The following is a 27,364-nucleotide window of genomic DNA, read 5'->3' as shown; positions in this document are numbered from 1 at the left end:
TGGATAGGATTTCCAGTCAGTTGGAAGAAGGTCATTAATATACAAGAGGAAAAGAGTGGGGGAAAGAACTGAACCTTAGAGGCACCAACATTAGTGGAGAAGTTAGAAGATATAGAGCCGTCTACCATCAGTGAGAGTGGTCAGAGAGAAAAATGGATAACCAATTACAAAAAACAGTTGGCAAACCATATGATGGAAGCTTGTTTAGGAGACCTTTATGCCAAACATGATCGAAAGCCTTTGAGATGTCAAGAGCAACTGCTTGTATTTCACCGAACTTTTCCATTGAATTTGTCCATAAATGGGTAATGTAACCCAGAATATCACCTGTGGATCAACACTGACGGAATCCATACTGGCAATCATTGATCAGATGAAAGATTTCCAGACAGTTTAAGATTTGGCAGTTAATTGATTTCTCCATTACTTTGAAAGAGTAGAAGGGATTTGTCACTCTTTTTAGGAACTGGCTGGATTTGAGCAAACTTCCAAACAGAAGGAAAAAACCTTTGGAAGAAAGTGAAAGAAGACAACACAAAACAGGAGTAAGTTCAGGGGCAGGCCCAGGTTTTGAGAACAACTGGAGAAATACCATCGGGACCTGGCACTTTCTTAGCATCAGATTCATCAAAATCCTTCTGACATCCTGTTGATGGGAAACCACAGGAGGCCTTGAATGAAGTGTACTGGGAACTGTTTAAGGTGATTTACCAAGATCATCAATACATGAGTTGGAAGAAAAATAGGATGCTAGTAGGTCAGCTTTGTCTTTGGCTGATGTGGCAACAGAACCATCTGGTTTTGACAGTGGTGGGAACAGAGTTGGGTAAAAATTGCTTTGGCAAGAAACCAGAATGCTCAGCTACTATTTGGACAAGAAGCGAGTTTTCTACTCTTAGCTTGTTCGAAATCTAGTTTGTACTTATTAATAACTGCTTTACAAAGTATAAATAATACTTATTAATAGTTTTGATTATTATGCAAGGTCGCTTATAGAAATGTAATACTGGAAATATTTTATAATAAAAATTCAGAAATATTATATGATTTCAGAGAATACAGGCTTAGTGGTTCGCATTAAAAATATTGTATTGAAAGGGGTTCACGAGTCAAAAAATGTTGGGAAGCGTTGATGTAGATGAACAATACCTATTCAGCCCATCAGCAACCCGAGCAGGATCATCAACAGTTAAAACCTTCGACATCAAGTGGACCAATGTGATTCAACCTGTTCCTTCTGTTAATATTAGTATCAAGGTCTTTGCTGCTGTTCTTGTCAATTTTTGCAAACTTCTTGTAATCTGCCTTGGATTTCCTAACTTCATTTGTGACATGATTTCAGACTAGTTTATGTCTACCATAGGCTTCTGTATCATGTGATAATTTAAATGCGTTCCATGCATTTTTCTTCTCTGCTACGTTTCTCAATAGTTCATCTAACATCCATTTAGATTTAAGCTTTGGACTGTAGTTCTTAGTTGGTATAAAAAGCCTAGTTGCTTCTATGATTATTTCCCTGATTGCTTCCCATTTAGAGTTTGCTGTTGGTAAGATCATCAGTTGGTCCCACAGGAAAGGATTTAAAAACTGTGTGAGACCACTGTAGCTATCCTCGCAAAAGCCTTTCCCTTTACCCTTGGCAAATGCAATGGTAGCACTAATTTCATCAGTTGACAGAGCATGATTTCAAATTTGAAATTTTTTGTGGACAAAGCAGCTTGAAATGTAAATTATCCCAAGTCATTCTTGGAATTTTAACAGTGCCTCATAGAAATGTTGAGTGTGAAAGAATGTTCAAACAGAAAAAACAAAAAAATTTATTTCAGATCTTCTCTTTCTGGTGAAGCTTTGGAAATGTTCCTGAAAGCCAACTCTAGGCAGCATGAATTGTTTTGAACAAAATTTTGAGTCAACAACTCTGAAGAGGACATAGTCTGGTCTTTGTTTTCCTCCAAACATTCAAAATCAGTTGATATCTAAAAGAATATCCAAACAGAAATCCACTGCCAGAAAAATCCTATGAAAGCTAATATTTCAAAGCATACCTCCTTGTTTTTGTATCAAACTATCAAGAAACCTACTGCCTGATCGTTGATCAGGCAGTAGGTTTCTTGATAGTTTAAGAGTTGGCAGTTAATTGATTTCTCCATTACTTGAGGAAGAATAGAAGTAATTACAGTGGGACAATAATTGGATGGCAGGGATTTGTTATCCTTTTTTTTGGAACTGGCTGGATATGAGCAAATTTCCAAGCAGAAGGAAAAACACCTTTGGAATAAGAAAGCGAAAGAAGGTGGCAAAGAACAGGAGTAAGTTCAGGAGCACAGGTTTTGAGAACAAGTGGAGAAATACCATCAGGACCTGGAGCTTTCTTAGCATCAAGATTTGTCATAATCCTTCTGACATCCTTTTGACGGAAGACCACAGGAGGTATTGAATTGAGCGAGTTGGGAATGGTGGTGGTGTTTTACCAAGATCATTAATACATGAGTTGGAAGGAAAATGGGTTGCTAGCAGGTCAGCTTTATCCTTGGCTGAAGCAACAACAGAACCTGGTTTTGACAGGTGGGAGCAGAGATGAGCAAAAGTTGTGGCCAATTCTTTTGGCAAGAGACCAGAATGCTCGACCACCATTAGGGCAAGAACCAAGTTTTTTACTCTTAGCCTGTTCAAAATCTAGTTTGGAGTGATTAATAACTGCTTTACAATTGTTGCAAGCTTTGGTGTAGGCAGAAAATGAAACTGAAGAATTGGAAACAAGCCGATTATGATATGCAACATTCTTCTCTTGAACAGCCTTAGCACATTTATTGTAAAACCAAGGTTTAGATAAAGCACAAGATTTTAAGGTGGTGTGTGGAATAAAGGATTCCATTCCTACAAGAATTATTTCACTGACATGATCTGAACAAACGTTGACATCAGAAGTTTTGAAACAGTAATCCGACCAGGGAAAAGAAATCTCGCTGGTCATCCAATTTTGCATTCTTGTAATACCAAACAACATGAGGTTGGGAATAGCCATGAGATAAAGGCTCCATTGGAGAAGAAACAATCACCAAGTTGTGATATGAGGTGCCTAAAGGACCACTCGGTTCGACCATGTACTTAGAAGGGTTGTTTGTGAGAAAAAGATCAAGCATGTTGGCTGTATGGTTAGGATTGTCCGGTATTCTTGTAGGTAAATGAAAAATCTGTGCAAGGTCATTAGTAATTGCAGAAGCCTCATCATCTCACCCAGCTGGGTCGGTGTGACTAGAAAACAGAAGCCAGCTGGAGTTGAACATTAAAATCACGAAGGAAAATTACCTCACTGTTAGGAAAGCTGGACTGGAGAGTCAAGTTGCGAAGAGAGAAATCAAAGAGCTCCAAGTGATTAGTGGAGTTGAGAAGATGGTAGAGACAACAGATGAATTTGACAGAATGAGGTAGAGAGATTTTAAGCCAGAGATGATCGAAAAGAGGAGATTTCAAATTACCAAGTCTCTGACAGGGAATATCGGAATGGACATATGCATAAGTACCACCCTTGAGGCGAAAGGAATCATACAGCAAATAATTTGGGCAACTTAGATGAGCAGTAGTTGAATCAACCAATAACTGAGATTCTGTCAGAAAAAGTACATGGGGGTTTGGCAGACTACAAGTGTAATTGAGTGGTAAAGAAGCATAGGCTTTAGTTTAAAGCTACCTGATGCATTTGCACATAACAAAATGCTAAGTCTATCTTTTTCTGGTTTTTGAATCCTGGCATCTTTTTCCGAAACAGCTCAGTCTCAACCACGTTAAAAATCTGATCCTTTGTGTAGCCACCGTTAATAATTTTGGCAAGATCACGTGGAAAGCTTTCTGCACCAACAGTGTCAGCAGACTTCTGCCTCACCTTGCACTTTAATATTATGTAGGTTAGAACGTCCCTTAAACTATCGAACCATCCTCCACTTGCTCCAAATTCAACGTCATTAGCTGCCTCATCTTTCTTAGCCTTCATTTCATCAAAGAGGCTTTGGGCTTTATTTTGAATGAAACCGTGGCTTAAAGACACATGGCAACAAGTCGGATCATCAATCTATATCATTAAAGTCTCTCCATGTCTACAATTAGGCTATCTCTCTCTTCTGAATTGGAGTAGTATGCACTGGTGTAGCTTTTTTCACTTCATCAAGAAGTGTTTTTTTTTTTTTGTTTTTTTTTTAAGCACTGTGATAACTGTAGTGTGAGCCAAGTCTAGCCATCGGCCTATCTCAGTGTTTGATACACCTTCATCACTAAGTTTAGTAATTTTGACCTTCGCATCAACTTTTCTTACTGTAAGCAAAAGGTGTTTGTAAACAAACTGACGACAGCGATGCCAGGTGGAAGGCCGATGTGAGCGGTAGCTTTATGCCACTAAGGTGTTGGAACTGCAAAGCAAGTGTCTGAAGTCGGGGTATGGTGGCAATTGAAAAGTGCCATAAATGCGAAGTGTCACAAGTCGGGGTATGGCTGTAAAAAATCTTTGTTACAGTTTTTGTTATTCAGTCAATTCTGCTATAACATGCATTTTGGCAACGTGAATTTGCTCCAACCGTGTCCATCGCGACTAATATATATGGGAACAATGCGGGTATAAAGCGATTTTCGCGTTGGCTCGTGTGCAATTTCGCCTGCGAGTGACATCAGGTGAATGCAAAACCCGGCACCAAGCTGAACATAGCGACCTGCACAGCAATAATAAGTTTACGAAGCTTAAAAAATGTCAAATGTGTGAGAGCTATATTTCCCATTTACTGTAGTTGTATTGGTCAGAAACACACAGTTGTTATTCGCTGTATTGAAATATATTGTAGGCTGACTCCTGTTTTCGGGAGCTCACATTTTTCAGTTCGAACAAATTTCATGAGGCATCATAGCGTGGGCAGCAGAGTACATTTCTGGAGCTCACTACCAAAAAAGAATAAAAAAAAACAATTTGCAGTTCCCAGTTTATTGGACTTTTCTGTTAGTGCAATCTAATTATAAACTGGTAGTAAACTTGATCTTATTGCATTTGCGATAATACCGATATCTGGAATTCTGTGTTTTTACCTTATCATGGTGAAATGTGTTTCCCCTTCAATGAAATTTTCAATCATGTAAAAAACAAAGTTTCAGAATCTTCTGTCATTCCTATTTTTATTTCAAAGTATGAAAAATTTTATGAACTCTGCATATATGCTCATGCGTTTGCTTATTTATTGCATTTTTTTTTCTCTCCTGCAGATTTGCCTGAAAGTGTCAGTAAAGGTTATAAAGATCTTTTTTGGTGCATCAAAGATCAAGTGAACAGAACTCTTAGAGTAAATGCTTATTCAAAGGTTGATCTTGGTAAATTATTTCAGGGTGTTTATTTATCAGGGCATTTCATCACAAATGATGATCAAAAGTTATTATAGCTCTTTAATGGGCTTTGGGTAGATGTAACAGTTTATTATATGAGTAACTAACTTATTTAATACTGAAACATTTCTTAAATATTACTTTCTTAATATAATCATACACTTTTGATATGGAAATTTTACATTTGTATGGAAAATATTAAATAAAGACACAAGAAAATGATATTTCTGCTCTCATTCTCTGAATATTTATATGCAGATTTTCAATGGAAAAAAAGTTATATATTATTTATTTAGATTTGTCTAGAAAATGCTGTTAACAAAAATTGTAGTGAAAGTTGATTCAACTATCAGAAACTGTTTCATAAGCTGTAATAATTAAAAAGGGGTATTGTGTTGTACAATTGCTTCTTACATTTTTGTTATATTGTTTATGTTGTACTATGTATCCAGTATTTATTTAATAATAAATATTTAAGTCATTTTTTTTATATAGGTTGATAATGATTTACAAAGCTTTTTTATGCAAATTTATTTGTACTATAAATGCTTTATTTTTTTTATTAAAAAGATAATCACCTGGCTGTGTCATATATGTGGACAACTAAACTCATTTTTTACAAATATTTTAACTTGTTTTTTATATTCCATTATGATTTTACAGTATACCACAAAATAACAATACAGAGTAAATTCTTAATAACTGTTCATCGGAATATAAAGTATTACTCATTAGAAACAGAAGGTTATATTTTTGTCATGAGCACTGATCAAAAACACAATGTCATGCCCAGAATGAAAGTTTCATAATCCTTTCTAGTATTTTGTGCATATAGCTGCCAACTCTCGATATACAATGGAGACTTCTTTCTTATTCAATATGATCCTTCTCTATATCTCACCATTGTAATATTGTCCCTTTGTATAAGGCAATGGTGAGGTCACACCTTGAGTACTGCATACATGTCTGGAAGCTTCGTTTTGGGAAGGATGTAGAGCTGCTGGAATGAGTACAGAGAAGGGCAGTGAGATTGGTGAGCGGAACAAAGGTTTGCTGTTACTAAGAAAAACTTGATTTCTGCAAATCGCAGCATCTGGAGACTAGGCACCTGCGAGGTGATCTAATTGAGGTGTATAAGGCCTTGAATGGTTTCAGCAAGCTCAATGCTGATGGGATTTTGTTCAGATTACCCACCTGAGAAGACAAATTCAAATTGAGGAAAGACAATTGTAGAATAGATGTGTGGAAATTTGCCTTTAGCCAGCGGGTGGTTGATAGTTAAAACAAATTTCCATCTGTTGTAGTGGAAGTCAACTTAAATGAGTTCCAGGTAGAACTAGACAAACATTTCGAGTGAATGAATGGGTGACATGGGAAGGGTTTTTCCTTTTTTTTTTTTTTTTTTTTTGGCTGATGCTATATAAGCTTGCTTTCTTGCATCATATGCCTCTACTAATGCTAATTATGACGAAGAGTTTCTGTTTTTTTTTTTTTTTTCAAAAAATCATTTTTTTCCCGATGTTTTGTTACACAGTCGTTTTGTTTCAATTGGATTGTGTAGTGAGAATATAATTAACAGTGTCTTCTAAAATAGATCGCTGCATGGCCAAAGACAGAGGGTTACGATTAATGATATTTTTCAGGTTGATGTAATATTAGTAATGGTAAATGATGCAAGAAAGCAAGCTTGTACATCAGCCACAAAAAAAAAAAATTCACCCTTCACGAATTTGTCCAGTTCTCACTTGAATTTATTCAATCCATACACTTCCACAACAGCAGATGGAAGCCTGTTCCAACAATCAACCACCTACGGCCGAAGACAAACTCATGCACTCCTGTTACAATTGTTCCTCAATTTGAATTTGTCCCCCTCATGTGTAGTCCCAGCAGTTGGAAGAATACTATTTACATTCAGCTTGCTCAATCCATTTAAGGCTTTCAACAGCTTAATCAGATCACCGCACTGGTTCCTGGTCTCGAAATGTTGCAATTTGCAAAACTTCAGCCTTTCTAGGTAAGAGGGTTTATATAAAGCCTAACCATGGCCTTATGCAAAGGGGTGATCACTTGCTTATCCCTGCTAGAAAAGTTTCTGCATATCATTGACAAAACCCAATGAGATGTCCTGACAGCATGACTGCACAGCTCTGAATTTCATGTGTGACTGCACAATTACTTCATGTTTTTCATTCTCTACTATTCTGAGTGTAGTACCAAACAGTTAATCTGGGGTTACTGCTACCCATGTGCAGTACCTTGCATTTGTGAATGTTAAACTTTAACCACCATTTTTCAGCCAATCAACCTAATTTTTCTAGATCTTGTTGCAGAAGCTCAGTGGTTAATGATGACTATCATTAACCACTCTGTCAACTTTGTATTATCTGCAAATTTAGACATTAAGCCAGATATATCAGGCGCCTCCGTAGCCAGGTGGGAAGGAGCAGCAGTGCGTAGCACACCCTTCTTGATTAGACCGGGGTTCGAGCCCGTCACCACCAAATACGGAACATGCGGAAAGGTCAGGGAATGACCACCGCACCGGAGCAATATGGCCTTAGTTGCTAATGCTCCTAAAAAACCAAATAACAACAACCAGATATACCTTCATCAGTATCATTGGGTACTGAAAACGATAACAGACACAATATTGAACCCTGGGGAACTCCACTAATAACATTAGTCAACGAAGAGCAATGCCCATTGATGACCACTGTTTTCTTCCACTTCCACCATCCCTCTATTCATAGCAGTATCTTGCCCTTAATGCCACATTGCTCCAGTTTGTACAGCAGTCTTTTATTTGCAACAATATCAAAAGCCATCCTGAAATACAAAGTGTATAATGTCAAAATTATTTTTTGGTTCCAATTCCTTGGTCATTGCATTATAGTAACCTATCAGTTTGGTTAGACAAAGCTGCCCCCTTGAGAAAAATCCATGCTGTGATTGCAGTATAATTGCATACCTGTTCAAATGGTCGTGCATTGCTTCTTTAACCAGTGATTCCATTATTTTCCCTGGGTTAAGCTAACAGGTCTGTAATTACTCCTGTCACCTTTTGATTCCCCTTTATGAAGTGGGGATATATTCACACTTCTCCAGTCAACAGGTACCTCACCTGAATCCAAGGATCATCTCATAATTATAGCTAAGGGTTTGCTTACCTCCTTTTCTGCCTCCCTTAATATAATTGAATAGATTCCATATGCTCCAGGTGCCTTTTTTTTTTTTTTTTTTTTATGTCCATCCTCAACAATATACCCTCCACTTTCAGTTATCACAAGGTCATTTAGCTTCTCATTAGAGTTTGATAAACTTTTGGCATCCCCTACCTTAAAGAATTCCTTATGTGTGAATGTAGATGCAAAATACCTATGCCCCGAGGTGGCAAGTGATATTTCTGCGATTTATAGAATGCTCTTTAAAGTTATTTTTAAGTTCCTAGATTTCTCTAGTCTTATTTTTAAAACCGTTCTATATTTGAAAAGTCACAAGTTAGAACACAGAAAGGAAGCCCACCTTTCTTTATTTATCTATATTTCTAGTTCACTATCCGACTAACATTTTAATTATTGGCCTCATAGCGGGGCTGGAAAACTTGGCAGAAAAGTCCTCTTGCCAAGGGCTAAAAGGAGAAAACACAGACCATCGGGATATTCAGAGCGATAATCCAAAGAGACAAAAGACTGATCGGAAGCAACCTTGCCCATCATTCTTAATCATCCACTCACTTACTAATCAGCCTATGACTAAATTGTCTCCGTTTGTCATACAGAAACATCCGGAGGGTATTGCAGGATCTCCCAAGACGGTTAAGAGACTGCACTCACGAGACCTACTAGTAGAAACCACGAACCACAGACATTCCGAGAAGCTGTTACAATTTACAAGCTTTGCTGGCATTCCTGTAAAAATATCTCTTCACGCAACCCTAAATTCATCTAAGGGTGTCGTGTCATATCCAGTTGGGACCTATTAAATGTCACCAAGGAAGAAATAACCCAACAACTGCAAGGACAACATGTAATTGAAGCAAGACGAATAATGATTAAAAAAGATAATCAACTTATGCCTACCAGAAATATTATTCTTGTTTTCAATACACCCAACTTACCCTCCTCTGTAAAAGCAAGTTATTTACTTTGCCACATCTGCCCCTACATTCCAAACCCTTTAAGATGCTATAAATCCCAAAAGTATGTCACTCAAAGTATATGCAGAGGAGTTACTATCTGCCCAATTGTGGGTCCTCGGATCACATACAAAGTGACTGTATAGCTACAAAAATGGCCTCCCCAAATTGTAAAGGTGACCATCCTGCATATTCCAAGACATGTGAAAAATGGAAAAATGAGAAAAAAATAGTAAAATACAAGGTTGAGAACAAAGTCAGTTACCAAGGAGCAAGAAAACTAGTTTCACCTACTATAACCAAAAATATGACCTAAGCCATAAAAAAGTATCAAACAGTTTCCACTCAAACTGATGTCACAGTTCCCACTAATAAATCAATTTCTGATTGGGCTATAAATGTCCTTTCTGAGCAACAACCAAGTGTATGTAAGCAACAATCTAAGTTCTCTGACCAGGCAAATAATATCCCTCTGACAATACCAGCAGCATCTCCTCTTCCAATGACAGCTACCATATCTTATAGTAAAAACTCAAATGTAATGATAAATATTCACAACACAACCATGGACACAGATGGCACATCTATACAGGAAGATTCCATTTTAGAAATCTAATCAGAAGAAGAAATGGACGCTGGTTAGCCAGTTTTTTCCAAAAAAGATAAACCAAAATTGGAACATCATAAGCCAGCCATCTTCAAAAATCAGTCAGAGATACAGCTCAATCAATTAAGCATAAATAATGCCTTGTATTTTACAATGGAACAGCAGAGGCTTTCGTTGCAATACAGATGATATCCATGATATAATTAACTGATATTCTCCAGTTGCCCTTTGTCAAAGAACTATTGCCTTGAAGAGATTGTAATACAGCAAATGCTGCCCATAGCGGTGTAGCAATCCTGATAGATTCAAAGTTCCAACTAAACATATCCCACTTCAAACTGAAATAGAAGCTGTTGCTGTCTGTATAACTCTACATATTGCAATAACACTAATCTCAATCTACTTACAGCCAAATTATACTTACTGTTTAAAAGATCTTGAAGACGTCATCATGTGGCTACCTCCAACTCTGTATATTAAGGGACTTTAATGGGCTCCACCCCTTATAGGGTGATCCTAAATTAGATATACTGAGTTGACTCATTGAAAGCTTTTTAGAGGCAATAACCTTGCCATACTCAATACTGGCAAACACACATTCGGCTTCTAACTGGACGTACCTCAGTAATAGATCTCTCCATTTTTGTTCTCCAGTTACTGGTCCTGATCATAGAATGGTATGTTATTAATGATCCTATGGGTAGTGATCACTTCCCAACTGCATGCAAGGTATTGATAGCACAGACTCCTCTAGCTCAACCCTGCAGGAAATGGAAAATCTGTCCTAGCAAACGGGGCAAAATTTCAGTCATCAATCTCGGTGAGAAAAAAATCCGTCTCCAGCCTATTGATGTGACAGATTACATCGCGTCACATCTCCCGAATATGGCCAAAGACACAATACCATTATCAAATCCCTTGAGCCAAAAACATAATCATTGGTGGAATGAGAAATGCACAAAGCAAAAAATAAAGCCTGGAATTTGTTTTGGCAATATCCAACTACAGCCAATCTGATAAATTATAAGAAATCAAAGGCAAAAGCATATTTTATACAAAGGCAAACCATAAAAGAATCCTGGACCCGTTTTGCTTCCAGTATTAACAGAAACATTGACAGCAAAATAATTTGGAAAAAAATTAGACAGCTTTCTGGTAAGTTTCCAACCATACTTTTTCCAATCCTCTCCTGAAATGGGCGAAATCTGTCTGGTCCCTTGGATTGGGCAATACTTATGCTAAAATCTCAACAGCATCAGCTTAAGCTACATCTTTCCAGCAAAGTAAAACCAGTACAGAGCAACATTCATTTAACTAATGGCACTAATGACATTAAGAGTAGGAGACCGGCGGAATTACTTGACAAGTACAGGTCACTGATGAAAAAAAGCCGTGAATTAGGGTTGAAATTGAAAGTGTCTGCAATTCTGCCCAGACACGATAGGAGGGAGTATATGATGAGAGCCCTGTCAATCAATTCGGCCCTGGAAAGATTGTGCAGGGCTCAAGGGGTAGAATTTTTTTCAGCCTGGTCTGTACTTGTTAACAGGAGAGACTGCTTCTACAGGGATGGGATACACTTAAATAGAAAGGGTGCAAGAATGTTTGCTGATGCTATCGAGGCAATGTTAGGTGGGTCGGAAAACTGCTAGATTGGGGGGATACAAGGACTAATAGATTAACAGTAGCCACTGGCAGAGGTGAAAGTGATTCTTGCACTGCTTCTATTGGAATGAGCCGCAGCCTGGAAAATAAGATGCAGGATATTTCAGAGACTGCTGGGAATCATTGGGGTACAAGTAAACACATGGGTTGTGTTAGGGTAGCTAAGAAAAAGAACAGGTGCATGTATACTTGTGTGTACACCAATGCTAGGAGTTTAGTAAATAAATTTGATGAATTTGAGGTATTGCTCAAAACATCAAAGGCAGATATTGTGGGGATTTCAGAGACGTGGTGTCACACAGATAATGTCTACAGAAAGGATAGACAGGATAGGAAGGGAGGAGGGGTTATGCTATTAGTTAAAAAACACATAAAATCCAAGGAAGTGAAGCCAGTCGACATCGCTGGACAGTGCAGTGTCGAGTCAGTTTGGTGTGACATAAGCATTGGGAGATCAAAATTGAGAGTAGGAGTGTGCTATAGGCCTAATGACTCTGATGAGTATAATAAGAAACTGTTCGGAGAAATAGAGTGGGCCAGTAAATCAGAGAGTCTTATAATGGGGGATTTTAATTTCCCAGATATTGACTGGAATTCGGGGGCTGGTCACTCACACAGTAGCAAGGCTTTTGTGGATTTATTGGATGATTGTTTTCTACATCAGCATGTTCGGGAGGCAACTAGAGGGAGTAATACTCTTGATTTGATTATCAGTAGTGATTCTTCATGCATTAAGAATCTGCAGATAAATGAACCACTTGGTGGCAGTGATCACAGTGTGCTGAAGTGGGAGTTACTCAAAGAGGTAACTACCATTAGGGGTAAAGGGAAGGGGTATTGCTTTCGTAAAGGCGACTACAATGGACTGAGACAGTATTTAAATTCTATACAGTGGGATCAACTGATGATATTGCCAACAGCAAATTCAAAATGGGAAGCATTCAAAGAACTTATCGTGGAAGCTACTAGGCTTTACATACCAACTAAGAAATATTGTTCAAGGTTTAGGCCTAAATGGTTGTCAGATGAACTAATGAGGCATATGGCAGAGAAGAAAAATGCATGGGATACATACAAATTAACACGTGACACGGACGCCTATGATAGATACAAGTTGATCTGTAACCAAGTTACAAAGGAGGTTAGGCAGGCGAAGGCAGATTACGAGAGATCCTTGGCAAGGGATGCGAAGAAAAACAGCAAAGAGTTCTTTACTTATGTAAACTCTAGAAGGAAGGGGATGAATCAGATTGGTCCACTTGAGATCGATGGGTCAACTGTTGATGACCCTGCTCGGGTAGCTAACAAACTAAATGAATATTTTGCATCGACATTCACACATGAGGAGTTATTCAGCGAGGGGAATGCCAGAGGTGTATTCAATTCTAGCAGTAAGCTAGAGAATCTTGTAATAACTGAGAGCAAAGTGGAGGAGAAATTGTTGAAGATAAACACAAGAAAGGCACCTGGGGTGGATGGGATCTATCCAGTTATATTAAAGGAGGCAGCAAAGGAGGTAAGCAAACCCTTAGCCATAATTATGAGAGCTTCCTTGGACTCAGGGGAGGTACCCATTGACTGGAGATGTGCAAATGTGACCCCAATTCACAAAGGGGGATCAAAGGCTGACACAAGTAATTATAGACCTGTGAGTTTAACTTCTGTTCCCGGAAAATTAATGGAGGCACTGGTGAAAGAAGCACTGCAGGATCATCTAGACAAGACTTCAGTTATAGCTAGGACACAGCATGGTTTTGTTAAGGGGAAGTCTTGCCTGACCAATTTGATTGGATACTATGATGCAGTCACAAAAGAACTGGATGCAGGGAATAACTTTGATATTATATACTTGGATCTTAGAAAGGCTTTTGATACTGTTGCACATGGAAGACTGCTGCACAAATTGGAGCAGTGTGGCATTGGAGGGAAATTGCTGCTATGGATAAAGGGGTGGTTGAAGGGGAGAAGACAGAGAGTAGTAATCAATGGACACTGCTCATCATGGACTAATGTTATTAGTGGAGTCCCTCAGGGTTCAGTATTGGGGCCTTTATTGTTTTCTGTATTTATAAATGATATTGATGATGGTATATCAGGCTTAATGTCCAAGTTTGCAGACGATACGAAGGTTGGCAGGGTTGTCAAGGACACTACTGACACTATGCTGCTGCAACAGGATTTGGAAAGGTTGAGCAGATGGGCTTCGAGGTGGCAAATGAAGTTTAACATTGACAAATGTAAAGTACTACATATGGGAAACAGCAACCCAGAGCAGCGTATCAACTCTGTGGTACTACACTGACAGTGGTAGAGAATGAAAGGGACCTGGGGGTGGTGGTGCAGGCAGATATGAAGTTCTCTGAGCAGTGCAGACGAGCTGCAAGAGTAGCTCATGGTGTATTGTCAATGATATATAGGAATTTTTCTAGCAGGGATAAGGAGGTGATTATTCCCTTGTATAAGGCAATGGTCAGGCCACACCTAGAGTACTGTATACAGGCCTGGAGGCCTCATTTCAGGAAGGATGTAGAGCTGCTGGAAAGAGTACAGAGAAGGGCAACTAGATTGGTGAATGGGACAAAGGGGTTCTCTTACGAAGAAAGGCTTAAGTTTTGCAAATTACAGTGTCTGGAAACTAGGCACCAGCGGGGTGATCTGATAGAGGTGTACAAAGCCTTGAATGGTTTGAGCATGCTCAATGCTGATGGGATTCTTCCTCTAGCTCAGAAAAATCACCTGAGAGGGCATAAATTCAAATTGAGGAAAGACAGATGTAGGATAGATGTGCGGAAATTTGCCTTTAGCCAGCGGGTGGTTGGTGGGTGGAACAGACTTCCATCCCTTGTCGTGGAAGTTGATAGCCTAAATAAGTTTAAGGCTCAGCTGGACAGGTATTTCGAACGAACAGAGGGGTGAAGTGGAAGTGGTTATTTTTATTTATTTATGTTACTTTTTTTTTTTTTTTTTTTTTTTTGGCTGATGCTGCATAAGCTTGCTTTCTTGCATCAAATGCCTCTACTAATGCTAACTTCCAAACTACCCACATTCTACCATATAACAAACCGCTGCAATATTCTGAACTTTTGCATGTCATTAAAATCAGCCCACATTGATGTGGGCTGTTTTAATGGATCTATTATATTATGCTGCAACATCTTGATGACAAAGCTTTGCACTGCCTCCTGCTCTTTTACAACTGTATTTTTTTAGAAAATGTTTATCCAACTTCTTGTCATTGTTCTATTGTTTTGGCATTCCTAAAGCCTAGAAAAGATCCATCCAACCCCCATATCTACAGACCAATACTCTCTCAAGCTGCCTCAGCAAAATCCTTGAAAAAATTTTCCATAGTAGACCAGATGGACATACCTCATTGCTTTTGAAAAAACAAGTCATGTTTGGATCTCATGGTTAAGGCTGAATTTGCCATTTGTAATGCCTTTGTCAAACACGAACATCTAGTAATGGTTTCAATAGTATAGAAAAGGCATTCGACACCACGTGGCATACTTGGTGATTCCCTTCTACTTTTGACTTTCTCTCTCTTCGGGTAACTTGGGAATTTTTATTTTTTTTTTGGCTGGTGCAGCATAAGCCTCGGGCTTCCTTGCACCATATAGCTAATAATAATAAAAAAATATACTAATTTTAATTTGTGCAAAAAGATAGGTAGAATAGGACCACGGTATGTCCGGGGGGGGGGGGGGGAATTGATGACACAGTAGATATCTTTTAAGGGCCCACAAGGCGATATTTTTGAACGTGTTGTACTAAGCACATTAAGAGTAGATCTGTGGACTTGCTTAACAAGTACACTGAGTGGACATAAATCATGCGATACCTACCCAGTAATGGGTAGGCCTAGTGAGGCATTGAGTACAGTAGATCATGAACACATTCAACTGATATTGCCATCCATGCTTGCTGCACCACTGTCCATAATTCCATAGCATTCCTGAGTGGAGATTCCAAAGCTAGAACTGACCTTTCCCCGACATCACAAAGATGCTCCCCCACAGGTACATGTCCACTGAAAGGGGAGGCTGTTCCATGGTGGTTGTAATCTGTGGAATGCTCTTTCTACCATGTTCTAGTTGCCACAGCTCTGTGGAGAGATGGATTGTCCTGCTGGAAGAGTCCATCGGTGATCATGCACCCACAGGGCAATGGGAATTGAGAAGCCTTACCCATGAAGGGAATGTAGATGGTCTGCAAGAATGGATGTAATCTGGACCATTCAGAGATGTCTAGATGTACAAGAGATCCCAACGTGTGCTAGTTTAACACTCCCCAGACTGCTACCAACTGTCAACTTGCCTGAACAGTGTCTTGTTGACATGATGGGTGCATAGCTTCGCGCGGTTTCCACCAGATATGCACTCTCCTCCCCTCCCCTCAAAGCAACTGGAAATGGGATTCATCGGAACAGGAGACCTAGCTCCAATGCTGATATTCTTTTGCCCAGTTAGGGTGTACAGTCCTGTGTCATGGTGTTAGCAATGGGAGTCTGGTGGGTCATTGGCTCCCATAATCTATTGCTGCTAATGATTGCCTGATGGTCTAGGTGGAGATGTTTCTCGCACCTCGTTGACATCAGCACCATTCCCATTCACCCCCATGGTGAATGGAGATGGTGCAATTTCTGTACCACTTCCACGATAGAGTGACCCATATGTCGGGCAGCCACTAACTTCCCTCCTTCAACGTCTAAACTCACGATGTTCATCCATACTGACATTGAATTACTGTCTACGTGAATGCAGTGTACCTAAATACTTGCCAAGCAGTAGGGTTCGTTCACTAGCGAAAGGGATGACAGCATTATGTTGCCTAGATGCCCATGAATTCTGTCTTTTCAGTGTACTAGTTTTAACAATTACTATACAGATTAATCCCAAAATAGTTTGTCCCCACAAACTGCTATTTTGGGGGGATAAGGGTAATATAGATACACGTTTATCTGATAATATTAGTCAAAGTAACAATTGCGCATGCCTCAAGAGTTTTTTGTTACTGCAACAGAACATATTAGCAAGATGTTCTGAGGGCAGAAACATTTCAAATGAGCGAGTAGCTGAAGCCAGGGAAGCCAGCTTAAATAACTTCAAGGGAGTGTCAGGGTAGTTAACTATACAAGAACACTAGGTCTGAATTGTTTATACATAACATCAGAAGTGTCGCCGATAAAATGAGTGAATTTGGACTACTGGTCAGGACAAGTAACACTGATGTAATAGGCCTTACAGAAATGTGCTGCCACCCAGAAATATGGGATAGTGAGTTTAAGTAAGGTATGTACAATGTATTTAGAAAAGATAGGGCAGATAGAAGGATTGATGAGGTCATGCTTCTTACCAAAGAGCAGCCTGAGTGCGATAAAAGGATTCAGATGTTTCGCATGCTACTATAGAATCTATGGTGTGAGATAGTTGGAAGCAATCGTATAATTGAGAGTGGGAGTAATTTACAGGCTAAGTGATTTGAAAATTATGATGAGAGCCTCCACATGCAAATGAAATGGGCAAATAATCATCAATGCCTTATGGGTGATTTTAATTTGCCTCTAATTGATTGGAGCAAATCGGAAGGAAACTCGACATGGGGAACAAAATTTTTAGACCAACTAGATGATTTTATGATTGTTATTTGTATCAACATGTCAGGGAAACTGATCATCGTCAATGAACCACATGATATAATAGGGCTGACTGTACAAGAACCAGTAGCAGGTGATCATGGAATTCCATGGTGGACGATGTGGAAAGAGGTAGCAGTAGTTAAAGGCAAAGGAATGGGTTATAATTTGAGGAAAAATGAAATTACCACGGCTTAAGGTGCTACATGGCCTCTATTAACTGGATAGATATCTCACCGAGAGTGAATACAATGGAATCATGGTACACCTTTAACAGAAGCCTTTAATGCATATCTCTCTACTGTATAAGTTAAAAAAGTTTTCTTCCTAATGATATTTATTTGAGCTAATGGGAGAAGAGGGTGAGATAATTATGTCACTACAAATACAACTAATCATTGACAACTGCCTCCATAACATTCACCAACCTCGTGCATGTGCTTCACTGTATTTGATATTCCCTTGTAACGTTTTTGTATAGTTTGTAAATATTTCAGTTAAAAATTTTAGTCCTCCTCTCAGATGCAACAATATTCCTCATGCATTATGAAACCTGAAGCAAAAGTCCTTTTCCTAAGTGACCTATGTAAAATAATTACACAGTGATATTTATTTGACCTTGAGAATGCCACACACTACAAATGCACAAGTAAATAACTCGCATCATTTTCTGATTAGATATCAATCAGTGTGTTTCAACGGGTGTACCTTTTATGTAAAAAAAAATTTGACTTACTCCATATAACTACATTTTACATAGAAATGCGTGGGCGAACAAAGCAAGCAGGGGTGAATACCCCTAGTATACCATTAAAAAATACTCCACGAGCAGGATTCCATGTTGGATGAATAATGAAGTTGCCAGATTACTTGAGCAGAAAAAGATGGCATGGAAAAGTTAGAGTAATAAAAAGTACTGAAGCCAATAAACAGCTACAGAGTGATCTGTAATAGTTCCACAAAAAAGTTTAGGATGGCAAAAACAAATTATGAGAAATTGATGGCAAAGAGTGGGGATGAGAAATTATTAACATATAAAAGTGCAAAGAAGAGAAAGACAAACCAGATCGGACCCTTCTGATAGTATTAGATAACCTAGCTTACGTTGCAGATGAACTCAACAGTTACTTTGCATCGATATTTACAGAAGAAAAACTCTACGTCAATGAGAAATTATGGGATTGAAGTTGGGGAAAAAAATGTAATTAATGATCACATGTTTATTTGATAAAATAACTTTCGAGCCTACAGGCCATTATTTTTTCTGGGGTTGATGGCATATCTTAAGGGAGACTGCAAGTGAGTGCACTGAACCATTCAGGCTAATTATGCGAGCATCGCTGGAATTGGGGAGTTATTCCGCTGGATTGGAAAATTGCCAATGTGTTGGCAATACATAAAGGTGGGTCTAAGAGTGAAGTGGGAAATTGCTGACCGGTCAGTAACTTCAGTAGTACAGAAAATCATGGAGGCAATGATAAAGGGTGGAATTAGCATTAGCAAAGGCACATGATGCAAGAAACCTTATATAGCATCAGCCAAAAAAAAAAAAAAAAACACTTCACCCCTCTGTTCATTCGAAATACCTATACAGCTGAGCCTTCAACTTATTTAGCCTCTCAACTTCCACGCAAGGGATGAAAGTCTGTTCCACCAACCAACCACCTGCTGGCTAAAGACAAACTTCCGCACGTCTATCCTACAACTGTCTTTCCTCAATTTGAATTTATGCCCTCTCAGGCAATTATTCTGAGCAAGAGAAAGAATCCCATCAGCAATGAGCATGCTCAAACTATTCTAGGCTTTATACACCTCACTCAGATCACTTCGCAGGTGCCTAGTCTCCAGACACTAATTTTCAAACCTTAAACCTTTCTTCGTAAGGGCAACCCTTTGTTCCATTCACTAATCTTGTTGCCCTTCTCTGAACTCGTTCCAACAGCTCTACATCCTTCTTAAAATGGCCTCCAGACCTGTATACAGTACTAGAGATGTGGTCTGACCATTGCCTTATACAAGTGGATAACCACGTCCTTATCCCTGCTAGACAAATTCCTGTATATCATTGACAAGACACCATGAGCTACTCTTGCAGACCGTCTGCACTGCTCACAAAACTTCATATCTGCCTGCACAGACCCTTTTAATTCTCTACCTCTGTCAATGTGGTACCACAGAGTTGATACGTTACTCTGGGATTTCTGCTTTCCAAATGTACTTTACATTTCTAAATGTTCAACTTCATTTGCCACCTCTCAGCCAATATGCTCAACTTTTCTAGATCCTGTTGCAGCAGTGTACTGTCATTAGTAATCCTGCCAACCTTCGTGTCGTCTGCAAACTTGGACATTAAGCCTGATATACCATCATCAATATCATTTATAAATACAGAAAAAACAATGGACCCAACACACTGAACCCTGAGGGACTCCACTAATAACATTAGTCCACGAAGAACAGTGTCCATTGATTACCAAGCTTTGTCTTCTGCCACTCAACCATCCCTTTATCCAAAGCAGCAATTTGCCTCCAGTGCGACATAGCTCCAATTTGTGCAGCAGTCTTCCATGTGCAACAGTATCAAAGGCTTTTCTAAGATCCAAATATATGATATCAAAGTTATTCTTTGCATCCAGTCCCTTTGTGACTACATCATAGTATCCAAACAAATTAGTCAGACAAGACTTCCCCTTAACAAACCCATGCTGTGTCCCAGCTATAACTGAAGTCTTGTCTAGATGAACCTGCAATGCTGCTTTAACCAGTGCCTCCATTAATTTCCCTGGAACAGAAGTTAAACTAACAGGTCTGTAATTACCTTTGTCTCCCTTTGATGCTCCTTTGTGGATTGGGGTCACATTTGCACACTCCAGTCCAGGGAAGCTCTCATAATTATGGCTAAGGGTTTGCTTACTTCCTTTGCCTCCTCCTTTCATATATAATTGGATAGATTCCATCCACCCCAGGTGTCTTTCTTGTGTTTATCTTCAACAATTTCTCCTCCACTTTACTCTCAGTTATTACAAGATTCTCTAGCTTACTGCCAGAGTTGAATACACCTCTGGCATTCCCCTCGCTGAATAACTCCTCATGTGTGAATGTCGATGCAAAATATTCATTTAGTTTGTTAGCTACCTGAGCAGGATCATCAACAGTTGAACCATTGATATCAAGTGGACCAATCTGATTCATCCCCTTCCTTCTAGAGTTTACATAAGTAAAGAACTCTTTGCTGTTTTTCTTTACATCCTTTATCAAAGATTTCTCGTAATCTGCCTAACCTCCTTTGTAACTTGGTTACAGACCAGCTTATATCTATCATAGGCTTCCATGTCTCCCATTAATTTATACGTATCCCATGAATTTTTCTTCTCTGTCACATGTCTAATTAGTTCATCTGACATCCATATAGGCCTAAATCTTGAACAGTATTTCTTTGTTGGTATGAAAAGCCTAGTGGCTTCGAAGATTAATTCTTAGAATGCTTCCCTTTTTGAATTTGCTGTTGGTAACATCATCAGTTGGTTCCACCATATAGAATTTAAGTACTGTCTCAGACGATGGTAGTTACCTCTTTGAGTAAATCCCACTTCAGCACACTGTGATTACTGCCACCTAGTGGTTCTTTTATCTGCAGATTCTTGATGCATGAAGAATCATTACTGATAATCAGATCAAGAGTATTACTCCCTCTAGTTGCCTCCCGAACATGCTGCTGCTGTAGAAAACAATCATCTAATAAATCCACAAAAGCCTTGTTAGTGTGCGAGTGATCAACCACAAATTCCAGCAAAACAATCATCTAATAAATCCACAAAAGCCTTGCTAGTGTGCGAGTGACAAACCCACAAATTCCAGTCAATATCTGGGAAATTAAAATCCCCCATTATAAGACACACTGATTTACTTGCCCACTCTATATCTCTGCACAATTGCTTATTATACTCCTCAGATTCATTAGGCCTATAAGACATCTACTCTCATTTTTCCTTTCCCAGTGCTTAAGTCACACCAAACAGACTCAACACATTGCATTGTCCACCAACATCAGTTGGATGCACTTCCTTATATTTTATGTGTTTCTTGACTAACAGCATAACCCCTCCTCTCTTCCTGCCCTGTCTATCTTTTCTGTACACATTGTACTCCCCAAATTCCAGTTCTGCACTGCTTATGTCTGTGTGACACCATGTCTCTGATATCCCAACAATATCTGCCTTTGATATCTTGACTAGCACTTCAAGCTCATCGAATTTATTAACTGTACTCCTAGCATTGGTGTACATGCAAGTATACATGCACTTGTTTCTACTCTTAGTTACCCTAACACAGCCCATGTATTTACTTGTTCCACTATGACTCCCAGCAGTGCTGGAAATTACCATTCTCTTGCTTTCCGGTCTGCTCCTCATTTGCATTTCAATAGAAGTAATGCAAGAATCACTTTTACCTCTGCCAGAAAATAAAACAAAGATACAGAAAATAACAAGCATTGGAAACAAAGGAGTCTATTTGTTGTAATACAGTCGCACAACCAACCTTTCTTGCTGTACCACGCCTGCCTACCCAGAGGGCACATCCCTGTTATATGGTCCCAACGTATTCGCCGGAAACACTAATCCTAGGTATTGCAGGATTTGTAATGAATATCTAAAATAAGGTGTTGCACTGCACTGGGTTCGTTCGATGGTCCGAAGAATTGTCATTTCCCAGATGTCAGGTGAATCCATTCGGCCACAAATGAGTTGTGCAAATTCCTCTTCTCGATGATGATGTCATGCGTGGTTTGCGTACAGCATGATTTGAGAGATGGTAAAAGAGTGGCCCATCGCCATGTTTAACCATCTCAGGACCCAATACTCTGTCCCAAGAAATCTCTTAAGTTGAGCAGAGGAGTCCCCTGACCAAAGCACATGCATAGAGCGGTACAGGAATCATATTTCTTTGGACGTAATCCAAGAGAAACCCTCGAGGACTAAGACTGACCAGTTCTTGTTGGAATGCCCAGAGAGAGATGCGAGCATTTTCTGCCTGGCCATATTGAGGTGGTCTTTAAAAGTTAGTCTGTCATCCCACTTCAACCTTCAAGTTCACTCTCACACCCAAATCGGTGTGAGAGAACTTTTTCAATGATGGTCCCGTTGATTTTGAACACTATTTCATTCTTGGGCTTCCTTTTTTTGAGTGTTATCTGAGCTACTTTCTGACTGTTGTTATTATTTGGTCTTTAGGAGCATTAGCAACTAAGGCATACTGCCCCGGGGATATGCGGTGGTCATTTCCTGACCTTTCTGCATCCTCCGTATTTGGTGGTCACGGGATCGAACATCGGTCTGATCAAGAAGCGTGTGCTACGCACTGCTGCTCCTGCCCACCTGGCTATGGAGGCGCCACTGTTTGTGACGATTCAACTTTAGCCCAAGACATCGTAGATAATCCTGGAGTTCAACCAAGACGTTCTGGGTTTCAAAGGCGACTTCATCTACTTTGCTTGATCATCTGATGTGACAAGCATCTTGGAGATCATCAGCATATGAGAGGAGGTTTGGGTGCTTCCCAAAGAAGGGCTCTAAAACAGTGGCAAAGAACCATGAGGAAAGAACTCCCCCTTGTGGGATGCCGACAGAGGTTGTGGTGCCTCCAATCTATGGTTATATTTTATAAGAATTTTCCGGTTAAAGAAGTTGATTTAGAATAACAATTAGATTTCCTTCAATTCTGAAGTAATGTTTCAAAATTTTCATCAGCTCTATCCAGGCAGTTTACGTTGGTCGGAAATCTGCTCGATTTGGGGGGATTCGCAGACTAATGGATTAACAGTAACTGCAGGCAGATGTGAAAATGATTCTTGCATTGCTTCAATTGTAAAGAGCATCAGCCTGTAAAGAAAGTTGCGGGGATTTCAAGAACTGCATGGAAGCAGTAAATTTATGGGCTGTGTTAGAGTAACTAAGAATAAGAAGAGGTACATGTATACTTGCATGTACACCAATGTTAGAAGTGTAGTAAATAAAATTGATGAATTTCAAGTGCTGGTGAAGACATCAGAGCAGATATTATTGAGACATCAGAGACGTGTCACACAATGTAAGGAATGCAGAATTCTGATTTGTGGAGTACAATGTGTACAGAAAGGACACAATAGGAAGGAAGGAGCGATTATGCTGTTCGTTAAGAAACAAAATCTAAGGCAGTGAATCCAGTTGACATGGATGGACAGTGCAATGCTGAGTTAGTTTGGTGTGACATGCACTGGGAAAGCAAAAATAAGTGTAGGAGTGTTATAGGCCTAATGATTCTGATGAGTACAACAAACAAATCTACAGAGAAATCGGGTAGGCCAGTAAATAAAAATGTCTTATAATGGGGGATTTTAACTTTACAGATATTGGATTACTCACTCGCTCACTAGCCAGACTTTTGTGAAATTACTGGATGATTGTTTTCTATAGTAGCATGTTCGAGAGGCAGATAAAGGAACAAAAGTTTGGTGGTAGTGATAACACTGTACTGATGTGGGTCTTTATTTAAAGATGTAACTAGCATCAAGGATAAAGGGAAGGGTTTTTGCTTTCGTAAAGCTGACTACGGTATTCGCAGATAGATTTTAAATGCTACACAGTGGGAACAACTGAACACGTTACCAACCGCAAATTCTAAATGAAGGAATTAATCTTGGATACTACTAGGCTTTTCACACCAAAGACCTGGCAGGCCCGATGGTCCAACTCCCCCTAAGGAGCCATAACACGAAAATTCTTCCCAGATGTACATCGGATATACTGAAGCAAGCCTGCATGGTTTGCTCCAGGCCTCCATACCACCTTTCTCAGGACATGGGTCCTTCACTAGGAAGCTGACTTTGGCCTCTCAGATTCAATGCAGTGACAAATGAGTCTTTCAGATTCATCTGAGACTAAGATTCACTGCAGTGTCAAGGAGAAAAAGAAACCTGGAACCACCACAGACTGACACCTCGTAAAGATACCAGCATGGCCCATAACAATCAGTCCAAACCCAGCGACTCTTAAGAGACAATACACTACAAGAACCAGAAAAGAGAATAAGAAAAGAAAAGGGAAAGAAAGTACAAGGAAAGAAGTAACAGAGAAATCCTTTGAAGGAAAGAAAAAAAACATTGACTGCGGCAACCAAACCTGGACGGAATTCTGTCCCATGCCTCAACATCCTGGTGGAGCTTAATTTGAGTGCAGAATACCCTCCCTGCACTAGCTATCCAATCCCACAGCACCTTGCTGCCAACACGCCACCTGGTGATCTGGACCAGGCACCTTGCCTGGCCACTTTAATTTCCTCTCCCCGGTGGAATGGGGGGGGGTCCTTTCTGTCTCCTCGCCGACATCCCCCCCTTTCCCTCCTGGTGGGCATGGGCCTGCTCCCACTGATTTTCTTGGGGTGTCGGTGGGGACCTGGAAGGTAATCAACCAACAGACAGATTTACATCAACTGGGGCAGCCACCGCTTTAGAGAGCACGTGGCTGTCCCCAAATGCTGCTGGTGTTGCCGATTCAGCCACACCACATACTTGTACACAGCCACAAACCTCCCCAACTTGTGAGCACTGCGCAGGCATAGGCCACAACTCCAACTCCTGCCCTAATAAAACCACCCAGCCAGTGGGCGCAAACTGCAAAGCCTTAAAACTACAAGCAGATCACTCCATTAGACAGAAACTGCCTCGTCTACATAAAAGCCAAAAGTGCTGAACAATCAAGAACATTACGGGAACTCTTCATAAAAGCAATAATGTAAACACAATGAAATTTGCTCAAAATAACGCATAACGGGTTGAAGTGCAATTAAAGAAGGCTGATGAAGACAATCTTGATATCTCCAGGAGCCCTACACGCACAAAAAGGAGGTGAAAGGCTATCCTCATGTACAAAATAGTTCAGCATGACAGAGATACCCCCACTGGGCGGCCGTGCTAGTTCGCAATCCTGAACGCACAGTAACAAAGATAAACATCTCTGCAATAAATGGGTCTGTTCCCAAATCATCTCCCCATTAGGAGAATTCTATACAATATACTGTCAACCTGGCGAAGACATTCTCCCTGAAATGCATTACCTACAAAACATCCTCCATGAGCTCCCCAATGCTAAAGTAATAGCCTGTGCAGATGTTAACTGCAAGTTGCTGGCTTGGCACAGTGCAACCCCTGACTGATGTGGTACTGCTTAATGGCCAGTGCCTCGAAGAATTCCTCACCAACAATAGCCTGGCAATACTAAACCAGCCGAACAATCCGCCCACCTCAAGCACATTATGGGAAGCAACAATAGATGTAAGCTTTGCTACCCACTCCATTGCTGGACATATATCTTCATAGAAGGTCAGAGAAGATTGGACAACCTCTGACCACAGTTATTACGTTCCAGATGCACCATGCTCTAACAGATAACCTACACCTATAATAATCGTCAACAGATTTGCCATTGACAAGGCCAACTGGGAACAATTTCAAGAAGCACTGACTGGCTCTGCCAAAACTTTGGACTATACAACCCTTACCCCGGACTAAAACCAACGCACCATTGTAAACACAATTACAGAGGCTGCAAACACAACCATCAAAAGGAAGAAACCATCCTCGGGTGCTGTCCCCAGAGTTTCAGAGAGGTAAATACATGCAGGAAAAGTTTTCAACGAGCAAGAAGATCCTGGCTGGTGGCAGAGGTGCAGGTCCTCAGACAGCAATACTGCAACGTCAGGAATAAGTACACTGCCTTGATCAGACCCAGGGAGAAACGATCCTGGTTTGAACATTTACTCCACAACAGGATAGAAACCCACTATCTAGAAGCAGGCCTACGATCCCCCAAACCGATTTGGCTTTTGTAGAAGCTGCTTCACTGTAGATGCCTTGAAACGATTAATAACCGCAGCTACCAACTGTAACCACAAATACTTTCGGATGATCTCTGTCGATTTTGCCGGGGCATTTGACTCACTTTGGTGGCCAAGTGTCCTCGGCAGACTCTGGGAGGCAAATATCCCCAACAACCTGTACCACTGTATCAAAACCTACCTGACAGAAGGATCTCAGTATGTGCTCCCTACTCTCAACTTACTTGGCCTATCTTCCGGAGGTGCCCACAGGATTCAGTCCAGGGGCCACTCCTTTGGAAACTGGTGATGGACAGCTTCCTCAATCAGAATCTCAATGGGGCAGATGACCTCGTCCTGATGTTGGAGGCGGACAGCCGGGCACAACTGGAAGCCACTGAAAACTGGGCAATTGACTCCCTGCAAACATGGGCAAAACAACCACCTAATGATATCACCAACCAAGACATCCTCAATACTCCTCAAGGGCTTTCTAGACACCAGAAGGCTACCACAAATCAAAATAGAAGGAACCACGATTAAAGTACCTCGGAATCATATTGGATAAAAATTTATCCTTTACCTCCACACCTCGTCTATCTCCAGAGAAAGATCAGGAACTACTCAGCCCTCATTGCAAGAGAGTCACACGAAAAGATTGGGGACTAAGGAAATGGACCCTGTCTCTATTTTACAAGGCTCTTTCATCCCAGCCATCTCATACGCTGCAGGGATTTGGCACAACAAAGCAACCACGGCTGTCAACAAAAGGAAATTAGAATCAATACAGCGTAACATCTTGCTCACCCTCAGAAGAACGTACTGCACTGTCAGCTCATATGCGTTGCAGGCCCTGGCGGGATCACCTGTAACCTGTAACTACCGATCCAAACCAACAACAGCAACATAGAGAAAAAATGTCTTATGAACCATCTCTGGCAAACCTGGCAGTCCCGATAGAATCAACTAAAGGCACCATAACCCGGAAATTCATCCTGGACATTACCCAAGTATACCCCCACCAGCTGGCCTGCTTCTCACTGGGGCTTTACCACATTCCATCTAACGGGGCACAGTTCCTTTAACACCAAACTTTTGACCTTTGGAATAA

At 40.2% G+C, this 27,364-nt stretch overlaps 1 protein-coding gene across 1 annotated transcript in view; it reads left to right on the top strand.

Annotated features, from left to right (window-relative positions):
- PolA1 (DNA polymerase alpha catalytic subunit) overlaps window positions 1-5,414 on the top strand; it is a 662,965-nt gene extending 657,551 nt beyond the window's left edge. Inside the window, exon 37 of the mRNA XM_090387531.1 lies at window positions 5,242-5,414. Coding sequence (XP_090243657.1) covers window positions 5,242-5,414 — 173 coding nt within the window. The remainder of the gene's footprint in view (window positions 1-5,241) is intronic.
- The last annotated feature ends 21,950 nt before the right edge of the window (window positions 5,415-27,364 follow it).

This window comes from Mastigoproctus giganteus, chromosome 1 (assembly GCF_048544385.1).
Source record: "Mastigoproctus giganteus isolate SK-2022 chromosome 1, ASM4854438v1, whole genome shotgun sequence".
Classification (NCBI taxonomy): Eukaryota; Metazoa; Arthropoda; class Arachnida; order Uropygi; family Thelyphonidae; genus Mastigoproctus; species Mastigoproctus giganteus.
The sequence above is the reverse complement of the archived record's forward strand: the minus strand, read 5'-3'. Positions and strand labels throughout refer to the sequence as shown.